Here is a 12,821-nt window from a genome sequence, read left to right as displayed (position 1 = left end):
CTATAAAATGATAAAACTATCTGAATGTGTTGTTTGTTGTTTGAATGCTTTCATATTAGTAGACTTGGTCTTGAGATATTTGCTTATCTGACATAATTTGTGTAGTTTTTGTAATACTCTAGTGCTAATTTAAGAAACAATATATTAATTTAGTTCAATTTAAACCAATAATATATTTTAACTGTTTTAATAAAAATAATTTTAAGATTAATGTCAAGCTATAGTCTAAAGTTTTAAACTAGGTCATATTCTTGCTCAGTTTCAAAAGTATTGCTTCTGCAGCCACTATCAAACTTAAATTCCACCAGTGCCTTTTAACTTCATAATATTGGTATAATGAAATTCCCCAACACTACTGATTGTACAGTACTAATCACTGCGCCAGTGGATTAAGTATTGCATTCTAGCACAATGACGCTTTTGCTGTCAAACATAAGTCATCTTCTGATCATTTTTTAAAAGGAATTAGTTTTGATTTTTGCACGCGATACAATTATAACAATACAAAAATCCCACTCTGATTAAATATTGCAATTTTTAAAGGCATCATTTTTTTAATATTGTCTTACTTTATAAGTTGATCCTGATTTAATAAAGTTCTTTTCCAACACATTGTCAAGAGCAGGATCCAGTTCCTCGCCTATATCCTCCATTAGTAGGGGGCGCCCCAAAGATAGACAATCCTCTAGATGTGTCCTGAAGTACTTATGATTCAATGATGTTATCTACAGAAACAAAATTTTCAAGAATTTGGTTACCTCAATGCAAAGCATTAAGCAAAATAAATAAGAAATTCAACGTAGTTCCAAACACTGCTGAAGAACATTCATAAATACAAGACAATGAATAAATACATTCTGCCAAGACAAACTCTTTCTCCCCTTTCTTTTTCTTTTCCTTTGGAAGTACGGAACATGCTTAGTGCTCTTCCATGGGTGCTTTTAGAGGCGGGTGCAGAGCAGACTCAATTGGCTTAATTCTTTTCCTATGTCTTATGGTTTCAAGGACATATAGGAGACTCTTAGATAGGAACATGGATTAAAGAAACATAGAGGGCTACGGGAGAGGGAAGGGTCAGTTTGGTCTTGGAATAGGTTAAAAGTTTGTCACAGAATCGTGGGCCAAAGGCCTGTACTGTGCTGTGTTTTATGTTCTAGCCTGACCCACTGGATGCATCTTCCTACTCTGTATTTTGCAATTTTGACATTCTTTTGTCTGCATTGCTATTCACTCATTGAGCGGATAACCTTCTTTTCAGCTCAGCATTATGGTTACCCTTGTTGTACCCTATCAGAGACAATCCGTCCCCTCCATTTCTGCAATTTAATGAGCTTCTTTACTCTCCTTCCCACTTTGGATGAAGTGCTTTGTCTTGAAACATTAACTCAGTTTCTCTTCCCAAAATGCTGAATGTTTCCAGAATTTTAAGTTTTCCCCTTTTGAATTTCCAGTTATCTTCATTTCTTTTACCATTTTCACTCCCTCCAAGCATGTTTTCTTATACAGTGTCTGTTAATTTCATGTTGATTTATGTTACAACTTCCAAAGATAACCAATTTAACTCTATATATATATATATATAGAGGTTTGTACAAGGAAGCTGATCTGATTTCAAGTAATACATTTGCAAACACTCCAATCTGACAAATATACAAACAATGCAAAAGAGTCTCTCAGGAGGTCTCCATTTTCTTGAAATGGCATGGAATTATATAGCACAGGAGAAAAATATCTGGGACACCATTCCACCTTCATATGTTGCAAATACTAGTTTATTAGATATTTATTACTGAAAATACTAAATTACTTGTAATTACAAGAAAACTTGAAAGACAGGTTCTCAATAAAATTAATACCGTATAATTAAGCATTAATTAGAAACTAATAGCATTTTGGAAATAATATAATTATTATTTATGTGTGGCTGGAGGGATAATAACTAAACAAATGATTTATCGCCATATATTTTACAGACTTAAGTTGGATAGTTAAGCATCCAAAGTGATGCATGGTAAAGGCAAAAATCCATGGTGGATGTCAGAAACAAGTCGATGATGAATGTTAATGTCAATCAGATAAAAGTATCATGAAAGTAAGATCTTCGGATGGGCTAATATATAACTTTAGGAAACTGCGGGAGGGCAATACCAAGGAGGTATTTTCTGAAGACAAGAATATTTTGCCACAAGTAGAGCAAGGAGGACAGAGAATGCATCTCCTATCTCCAACATCAGCCTCACAGACCTTTGCAGACCCCATTCATATCACTTCTCCCCACCACAGACCTTAATTTACTTGAAGGTTTCATCACCAGAGAAGTAAATGCAGGTTATCTGGAGGAAGATGTCTTGCAGTCATTCACAGATTGTCAGTCTCAAGTAAATAAGCCCTAAGATCCTATGTCAAATGTAACTTGCCCCTACCCCAATGCCATGAGCCACTTTGCATACAGTCATTACAGAAATGAGTCCTTATTTTCATCAAATTCACACCACCATTAATCACTTATGAAAATTAATTTTACATTATTGCCATGTTTTAAACCTCCACATCTTCTCAATAACCCCTGATTCTTCTGCTCCCTTACATACTAGGGACAGCTAACCTACCAACCCACAAGTCTGTGGGATACGAGAGGAAACTGGAGATCTCAGAGGAAATTCATGCCATCACAGGGAGAAAATGCAAATTCCACACAGACAGCAGCTCAAGATCAGGACTGAATACAACTGTCTTGCACTGTGTGGCAATGACTCCAATAGAGGCACCACTGTGCTAACCAAAAGAGGCAAAGACTTTTCATGGGTATTCTATTTACATTAAAAAATAACCTGCATATTTAGTTTTAGTTAATGATGTTTTCTTGTGGATTTGTATAAAGCAAGGTGTCCATGAATAAGATGGTCGACACATGAAGATAGTGTTGTCCAGAATAAAGAAAGTCAACTGTTGTTTCGAGTTTTCAAAATAATTCAATACTTTTAGAGCATCACAGTGTTACAATCAATCTTATCATATCTTCTTTCTGTAATAAGATTATTAGAAATTATTTTTTGTAGAACAAATAGCTAGAAATATTTGGGGGCACTGGGGTAATTTTATTAGGCAGTTCCGGGCAGACCAACAATGATTTGAATAAGGGTCTGCTATGGAAAAGTTGGTAGCACACAAGCTCCAAAACGTTACGCATTCATGGTCTTTTCCTTGCATACTTTGCCTTAATGGAATTCACAAAGGAAAACATGTAATCCAAGACTAGAGCTGAGGGTTTAGAGGCCAGAGGGACCAGGGGGTGGGCATCTATCAGAGAAGATGAGGGATTGGCTCGTGTTGATGGGGAAAGCAGTGAGGATGAGGACTGGCTGAAGGGGATCAGTGGCAGTAGAATCATCATAGCCTAGAAAGAGTTAGAATCACTAGTTGAGGGATGATGTTGAATCATGAGAGAAGGTTCAGTGACTGCAAGGCTGATACTCAAGGGTAGAACTGAAACTTGGAGAATAGGGCTTAGTAGTCAGGGTTTCCAGTTGTAATCTCTAGACATGGACATGCATTCAGTGGCCAAGATATATCAATACACGCAAAATACTGAAGGAACTCAGCAGGTCAGCATCTACGGAAGGGAATAAACAGTCGACCTTCCAGGCCGAGACTCTTCACCAGGACTGGAAAGCAAGGGGGAAGAAGCCAGAATAAGAAGGTAGGGGGAAGGCAAGGAGTACCAGCTGGCAGGTAATAGGTTGAGCCAGGTGAGGGGGAAGGTAGGTGAGTGGGAGGGAGATGAAATGAGAAGCGGGGAGGTGATAGGTGGATAAGGTAAAGGGCTGAAGAAGAAATAATTTGATAAGAGAGAATCCGATAGAGAATATGATTGCTGGTCAGGTACTGTTATCAGCAGACCTGTTGGATCAATGGACAGAATTGATGAATTCCATTGCTAGTAAAAGATGACTGTAGGGAGCAGGGATTATAGGCTTGGGTGGTTTGTCACCACCAGTATGTTTGGATGAGGCTGGCTGGGCTTTAGAAGGAGAGTTATCTTAAGTAGCTATCTAAATAGAGAAATTATCTGAACAGAGCTCCGACCATTGACCTAGGGTGTACTCAGGTAGGCTCCATTCATTCAGGACATTCTGAAACAGTTTTTGCAGATACCGCCAAAGCCTTATTTTGATACGAGTGATAGGTTATTGCATGTGCTAGGTTGTCAGATCCATGGGAATAATATTTGCATGAAATCCTTCAATTTTCAATGAATATGGATGTGCAGTGCACTAAATATGACACCTCATTCATTTTCGAGCTCTGCGACTTCTATTTCTATACTTCCTTATCATACCTCCATCTCATTAAGCCTGACGTACAATTAATAGCTTTATGTGCATAAGGGTTTCTACAGCTGCTGGATATCCAGGCAACACACACAAGATGCTGGAGGAACTCAGCAGGTCAGACAGCACCTATGGAAATGAATAGACAGTGAACATTTCGGGCCGAGGTTCTTCATCAGGACAGGGAAGGAGGGGAGAAGACACTGAAATAAAAAGTTGGGGGGAGGGGAAGGAGGACAAACTAGAAGATGGCAGATGAAGTCAGGCGAGTGGTAAAGGTAAACAGCTGGAGAACAGGGAATTTGATAGGAGAGGAGAGTGGACCATGGAGAAAGGGAAGAAGGAGGGGCACCAGGGAGAGGTGATAGGCTGCTGAGGAGAAGATGCAAGAAGCCAGGGTAAGAAGTAGAAGAGGGAAGGGAGAGGAGAAAAGAAAAAAAATACCAGTAGGAGAAATTGATCTTCATGCCATCAGATTGGAGGCAACCTAGACAGAATATAAGGTGTTGTTCTTCCACCCTGAAAATGGCCTCATCGTGGCAGAACAGGAGGCCATGGTTCTCCTCTACGGCCTCCACCTCCGTATGTGCACAGTTCCTTGGTTATACAAAGGATATATGACAGCCATCTGGCAATACGAATTTCACAAGCAGCAGTGACACCAAGTATTTGGGTATACTGTAGTCTTGTTAAGTAATAACTGCTGGTCAGGATATATTGAAATGATCTGTTATCTTTAATAAAACAAAAAGGTTGAACAGAGATATATTCTTCAAAATTTCAAATCTGTATCTGTTATTTAGATTTTAAATTTTAATTACTTAAATGCATCATATACAAATAAAATTCCACACTTGCCTGCAGTTCATTGTCTTTTTCTTTATTTTTAATCCAGATTTTGCCTTGTCCTTGTGGATCAATCAGAAGAGGGTACCTTGCTGCTTTGGTTACTATAATGCCGTTCTGTACTGACAGGTCGTCACTTGGAAGGCCCTGGAGATTCCATTCACCAATGGTAGCATTATCAACCAACATGCTAATTAGATTCATGTCCTGAATGTTAAAAGGAATGAAAAATAAATCAATGTTGGAATCATTTTACAAGTTTGGCAGCAATTCATAAATATAAATAACACACACAAAATGCTGGAGGAACTCAACAGGTCAGGCAGCATCTATAGAAAAGAGTAAACAGGCCGAGATCCTTCATCAGAACCTGCAATGTAACTCTATGAATCTATGAGCCAATGAACCTCTATTAAGGAATCCCAATTTCCCACTTTTATTTCTTGAGGTTTACAGTACACCCAGATTCCTTGTATGCTATCATTTAGTCTCTTCATGTTCTGTTTGTTAAAATGGTAACTGTTTTTCATACTGGAAAGCAGCAGACTAGGATGCTTCCCAAGGAACACTGTTGAGACCACTTTTTATGCATATTAATGACCTGAACGCTTCTCTATTAAGTTTTCATTGCCACTTTTTTATATATTTCTCTAACTCAGCTCTGCCTACTCACAACCTGTTACTATACTCTTACTGTTGACCACAACTTCAAAGTTTGTAACATCTGAAAATGTTCAAATTTTCTCTCACATTAAATTGGGTCCCATATCTCAGAAAGGATGTATTGTCATTGGAAAGAGTCTAGGGGAGGTTCACAAGGATGATACATGGAATGAAGGGGTTAAATATGAAGAGTGTTTGGCAGCTTTGGGCCTGTACTCACTGGAATTTAGAAGAATGTGGGGGATCTCACTGAAACCTACCGAATGTTAAAAGGACTGGATAGAGTGGAAGTGGAGATGAAGTTTCCTATGATGGGGGTATCCAGAACTAGAGGGCACTGCCTCAAGATTCAGGGGCCACCCTTTAGAACAGAGGTAAGGAAGAATTCTTTTAGCCAGAGAGTAGTGAATCTGTTGGATGCTCTGCCACAGACTGTAGTGGAGGCCAAGTCCGTGAGTATATTTAAGGCAGAAGTTGGTCGTTCCCTGATTGGTCAGGGCATCAAAGGATATGGTGAGAATGCAGGTGTATGGGGTTGAGTGGGATCCGGGATCAGACATGATGGAATGGCAGAGAAGTGTCGATTGACTGAATGGGCTAAATCCGCTCCTATGTCTTCTGATCTTATGGTCTAAATGGCTGGCTGGTGGCACAATGGCATCAGTGCCAGACTCCAGAGCGAAGGCTCCCGAGCTCAAATCCAAGCCAGGCCACCCCCCCAAGCACTCTTTCCATCCGTGCCGGGTTGCGTGTCGAGCTAGCCGCTCGGCCTCGTAAAAGAAAAAGGGTCGAGTCAGGAACATTCATACCGTGACCCGGTTAATCCGAAAGGAGACCGATCCTGACACCACGTGCCAGACAAGAATGGCTGACTGTCTGGTGTGACACACTAAAAAAAATGGTCTAAGTTCAAAATCATTAATAAAAGTGGTGGCACACTGATCCTTGGGAAACATAACAGATTAACCCCCTGCAGTCTGAAAAAAAAAAACTACTACGATTCTCTGCTTTTCACATGTTCTTAATCATGCTGTGACTGCTCCATTGACCTAAATGCTAGCAAGCTTTATTTTTATGTTTTCAATTGCCATCAGAAAATCCATGCACATAACATCTACTGAATCCCTTCATCAACTGTCTAAGATATGTTGTTTATATTGTAGATGACACACATTGTTCATAGTAGAAACTATTCTACATATTTCACAAACACTGACATTGAGTTGTGTTCACTTTAAGAGACAGAGTCTGAGGTAATGACATCAGTGTAAGGTGATTGCTTTTGCTTTGTTTCTTAATGGCTGTGACTTTTGTTTAGCACATAAAATGACTTTCATGTGTTTTATTCACAAAATCCTACACTCGTGATCCTGGCGCTCTCAGACAATTCCAGAGTTACTCAACGACATATCAACCATTGCAGTTGCTTTGAAGCTGCCGGAGTTTTGGGAACAGCATGCAGAAGCCCAATTGACTTTGCGAGAAATCACCGCAGACAATACCAAATTTTACTATGTTGTAGCATCGCTAAGTAGTTCCACTGGAGTCAGACTGGTGAGTCTACTGGAAGACCCACTGCACGTGGTAAGTGTCACTCTGAAAACTCACCTTTGGACTGTCTGAGTGCCAAACAGTTACTCTCCTTGCCTGGCCTGAGTGGCGTTAGGCCTTCAGAACTAATGGACCATATGCTGTCTCTCCTGGGCAATTCACCATCCTTGCTTTATTTTTAAAGAACTCTTTATGCAACAAATGCCTGATCAAGTTTGCACAGTCCTCACTAATACACCTGAGAAGGACTATTGGAAGCTTGCTAAAATGGCCGATGGTCTACACTTGGCCAGGCATAACTGCATCGTTCCTCCTCCTTTCCCTGTCTCAATAAGCCCTGTCAGCAGACTCGTGCCTGTGGCTTAGAACCAGACAAGGCCAGGGTTATGTTTTTACCATGCATGCTTCGATATGAAGGCCAAGAAGTGTTGACCACCATGCAGCTTCAATAGTGACAGCACAGTCACAAGCTTGTGGTTGGCCGAAGTCAATTTTGGGGATGCAGTAGTTTCCCTCCTGTGCAACGTCTCACCCCATAGTGCCTGCGCATTCTACGCGTATTGTTTTTAGCTCCATTCATGGCCTCTCACATCTGGGCAATCAGGCCTCACAGAAACTGGTTGCTTTAAAGTATGTGTGGCACAGCCTTAGGAAGGAGGTGCAAGACTGGAGTGCAACCTGTTTTGTGCATCAGTGGGCAAAAATTAACAGTCACGTTCGAGCATCAACGGCACCTTTCGAGGTCCCTAAGTGATGGTTTGACCACGTCAACGTGGACCTGTTTAGGCCTTTCCCCCACCTCCCACGATTTTACACATCTCCTTACCACCAGGTGGCCAGAGGTTGTCCCTCTAGTGTCGACAATGGTTGCAGAAGTGGCTTGAGCATTCATGAACACCTGGGTCACTCAGTTTGGCACCCCTTTTGGATATTTCTTTTGACTCCAGACCCCAGTGTACGTCAGACCTCTGGGCTACAATGGCCCAGAACCTCAGTGTTAAATTGCAACATATCATGGTGTATCACCCGCAGTCCAATGGCCTGTCCGTGCAGTTTCATCCTTCCTTAAAGGCTGCTCTGAGGGCCTCCCTGACGGACGAGTGTTAGTACAATCATCTCCTGTGGGTCCTGCTGAGGCTCATAATGGCTCCAAAAGAGGAACTGCAGTCCTCAGCAGCTGAGTTGGTATATGGGCAGCCACTACGAGACCCGTGATTTTATTCCTGATGCCATGACCAGCTGGTTGGCATCTCAGCAGCATTCAGCTCCCCTCAGTAAACTCAATTATTTTATACCTATTCCTTTCTCCCATCACGGTGTATGGCACTCTTGGGTTCCAGTTGACCTACGTTCTGCCTCATTCATTTTATCTGCCATGATCCACACCAACATCCCATTAACTCCATATGATGGCCCATTCTGTGATTTGGAACAGGGTGAAAAGATTTTTATAGTGGATAGGAATGGTAAACTTGTATGTACAGTATTTCTGTTGTTACGTACCCCGTAACTGGGTTGCCAAACCAGCAGAAATGGAACACTTGTTGGAGTCTGGATTACTAGGAACTAATAAAGTTTTATTAAAGAACTAAGTAATACAGTACTCTAATCGTAAGGATATAAATGTGACAGGTTAGCATTGATAATACACACATATACACAGAACTAGGGTAATAGGAATCAACCAAGCTCTATCGCAGTCTAGGGGTAAAATAATCAATCTTAAGTGACGCAGAGTTCAGTTCAGTTTAGTGCAGTTCCCAGTAATCGCTGTTGTGAAACGAGGGAGAGGGGGAGGGGGAGGGGGAGGGGGAGGGGGAGGGGGAGGGGGAGGGGGAGGGGGAGGGGGGAGGGGGGGAGAGAGAGGGGGAGAGAGAGAGAGAGAGAGAGAGAGAGAGAGAGAGATGCAATTTGGATCAGGCAGCCCTTTGATGTCTTCGCAGTTGGTTTCGGGCCGACCCTTTTATGTCTTCTATCCCACTGTGGTCACCAACTGTGACCCCTCCGTTCTGGATATGATCGTTCTTCCGCGGTGAACCCGACACCCAGGCAAGGGTGGACACACACCCCAGGTTCCCACCGATCGTACCTTTACACCCTGTGAGCCTCCGGTCAGTTCCCGCTAACCGGACCTCCAAACTCCCACCACTTGTGGGGGCACACTACTCTTTCCAGGATTTTGTTGTCTCGTGGTGTCATGGTGTGTTAGTGAACCTGCTCGTTTTATCCCCCTGCTGGGGTATCACCTGTCCATCAAACTTCAAACAGTTCAGGTTCAAAGTAACCGATCTGTCAATATTCTGAATTGTGTTTCTTTTCTGTTAATCCCTCTCTTCTCTCTTATTAGCATTTTGAATGTTTCTCCATTGTCTCTCTTATCTCCCTCATTAGCATCAATCGTCCGATAGCTTTGTTTGGCATCACACTGTCGATCACCTTAAAATAGTCCACCAAGATCTGGTTCCACTACCATACCCCCTGGATCATGACCTGACCATTTGTGTGACACCGTTGATGAGCCAGAGGCACCTGCTGTTACTCCAACCAAGGCACATAGGACTCAAGCCAGGCGGCTCATACAAACTTCAGACAGACTGGCAATGCCTGTTTTGGTGAATTCTGGGGGCGGGAGTGGGGGGAACCTGTGTAGGTAATGTAAAGGGTTATTGATGACACATATTGTGCATAATAGAAACTGTTCATTGACATTGAGTTGTTGTATTCACTTTAAGAGATGGTGTCTGACATAATGACATCAGTGTACGGCTACTGCTTTTGGTTTATTCCTATTGGCAGTAAAGGGCTGCTAAATTAAACAAGATTTGCCTTTAACAACCTAATGCTAACTTCTATGCAGTGACGTTAACTTATCCTAGTGTTATTAATATGTTTTCTGATCATTATTTCTAAAAGCTGCCTCAACACCAAGACTAAACTGACAGGTTCATGTCATTGTACCTCTTTCCTGAGTGTTGCATTAGCCACTTTCCAATCATTGGCACCTATTTACATCCAGAGGGGGTTTGAAGATTCCATCACGTCTACTTCATTCAGTAGCCAAAGAGGGTTCCCTTCCAGGCTAAGTGAGTCTAACAACAGCTAGTCTTTCCCACCGTGAAAGAACTATCAGATCTAAGTGTGCGATATATCATTGACGCTGCGTGGGATCTTTCGATGTGGAAAGCCATGATCGTCCAAGCGTGTAATGTGCAAGGAACATGATGAGGTCATCGTCTTTCCCATATGTCCTCCTTACCACTTATCACACCAACAATTGCATTTACTATTTTACCTTCATTTTGGCAGCAACCCCTTTCTCCATAAAAGTTGATGCAATAACTCATTTTCTTTACCAGCCAAGCCATCTGCCTCACTGCACAGATCACTTTCTTGTTTTCTAACTGACTCCATCTTTCCTCCCATGTTTATTATTACCTGTTTTATGCTCTTGGATTCGTCTTTATGTTAACCATATTTATCCTTTCAATTGTCATTTATCCACCTAATTTATTTCCTCATCAGCTTATTGTATTCAGTTTGGTTCAAAGAATTATTCAACACTTCACCATATTCTCCATCTCATATGTCATTTAGGAATTTCCAGCTTTGGTTTCATAGAAATCTACAGCACATTACAGGCCCTTCAGCCCACAATGTTGTGCCGACCATGTAACCTGCTCTAGAAACTGCCAAGAATTACCCTACCATGTAGCCTTCTATTTTCCTAAGCTCCATGTACCTATCTGAGAATCTCTTAAAAGACCCTATCGTATCCATTTCCACCACTTCATTGGCAGTGCATTCCATGCACCCACCACTGTGGAAAAAATTACCCCTGACATCCCCTCTGCCCTACTCCAAACACCAAAAAACTATGCCCCCTCGTGTTAGCCATTTCAGCCCTCCACTTCTTCTTTCTGGTAATGTTCACAGTCCATAACCTTCCAAAAGTAATTTATTATTCTGATACAATTACGAAGCTGCAGAGAGATATGGACCTAATTCTGGCAAATGAGGTTAGTATAGATAGGCATCATGGTTATAATAAAAGGCTTGGTTCATTGCTATATAATTCTATGATTTTTAAAACTTATTATTTCTGTTTTTGCACTACTTTTAATTTAATTATTTAATATACAGATAAAGTATACTTTATTGTCGCCAAACAATCGATACTAAAACATACAATTATCACAGCGATATTTGATTCTGCACTTCCCACTCCCTGGATTACAAATATTAAATATTAAAAATAGTAAAAATTCGTAAATATTAAAAATTTAAATTATAAATTATAAATAGAAAGTAGAAAAATGGGAAGTAAGGTAGTGCAAAAAAACCAAGCGGCAGGTCCAAATATTTGGAGGGTACGGCTCAGATCCGAGTCAGGATCCGTTCAGCAGTCTTATCACAGTTGGAAAGAAGCTGTTCCCAAATCTGGCCGTACGAGTCTTCAAGCTCCTGAGCCTTCTCCCGGAGGGAAGAGGGACGAGAAGTCTGTTGGCTGGGTGGGTCGTGACCTTGATTATCCTGTCAGCACTGCTCCGACAGCGTGCGGTGTAAAGTGAGTCCAAGGACGGAAGATTAGTTTGTGTGATGTGCTGAGCTGTGTTCACGATCTCCTGCAGCTTCTTTCGGTCTTGGACAGGACAACTTCCATACCAGGTTGTGATGCACCCTAGAAGAATGCTTTCTACGGTGCATCTATAAAAATTAGTAAGGGTGTTAGGGGACAGGCCAAATTTCTTTAGTTTTCTCAGGAAGTAAAGGCGCTGGTGGGCCTTCTTGGCAGTGGACTCTGCTTGGTTGGACCAAGTCAGGTCATTTGTGATATTGACCCCGAGGAACTTAAAGCTTTTGACCTGTTCCACTTGCGCACCACCGATGTAAATTATTCATATATACAGATATATACCTGTACTTACTGTAATTGATTTACTTTTTTTTCTATATATATTGCACTGTACTGCTACTGCTAAGTTAACAAATTTTACAACATGTGCTGGTGAGATTAAACCTGATTCTGATTCTGATTCCATCATTCCACTGAAAATCTTCTTGACATTAATTAGTTCCATCTTGGCCTGGCCAGATCGCTTCTCCAAATAAAATGCCTTACTTTGATTGCTCATCATGCTTCTCTGTTATTAATCTCAGACCTATAATATGGTGATTACTGTTCCTCCACTGTTTTACCACTGATAAGTTATCCAATTGGTCCACCTCATTCTGCAAAATCAGATCCAATGATGTCACATTCTGTTTTAAATACTCCTCTTGTACCTGTATTTCCTTGATAAATTTTCCCCTACTCAGAATCGCAATTGGTTTTGCATCATCATCCAACTTGGAAATATGACATTTGGTCCCTTCAATCAGACTATTGAAGCCAGGCCTCAAAAGCACTGATCTCTATAGTACTCTATTAGT

General features: G+C 41.2%; 1 protein-coding gene across 2 annotated transcripts in view; it reads right to left on the bottom strand.

The window, feature by feature from the left end:
• dnah5l (dynein, axonemal, heavy chain 5 like) overlaps window positions 1-12,821 on the bottom strand; it is a 297,168-nt gene that overhangs the window by 115,885 nt on the left and 168,462 nt on the right. For both annotated transcript variants that reach the window (XM_072253688.1, XM_072253689.1), the window contains exons 62-63: window positions 5,190-5,384; window positions 570-725 (exon numbers count right to left, since the gene is read on the bottom strand). In XM_072253688.1, coding sequence (XP_072109789.1) covers window positions 570-725; window positions 5,190-5,384 — 351 coding nt within the window. The remainder of the gene's footprint in view (window positions 1-569; window positions 726-5,189; window positions 5,385-12,821) is intronic.

The sequence above is a fragment of the Mobula birostris genome, chromosome 3 (genome assembly GCF_030028105.1).
Source record: "Mobula birostris isolate sMobBir1 chromosome 3, sMobBir1.hap1, whole genome shotgun sequence".
In the NCBI taxonomy this organism is placed as follows: Eukaryota; Metazoa; Chordata; class Chondrichthyes; order Myliobatiformes; family Myliobatidae; genus Mobula; species Mobula birostris.
Note: the sequence above shows the minus strand (reverse complement) of the source record. Positions and strands in the feature narration are given on the sequence as shown.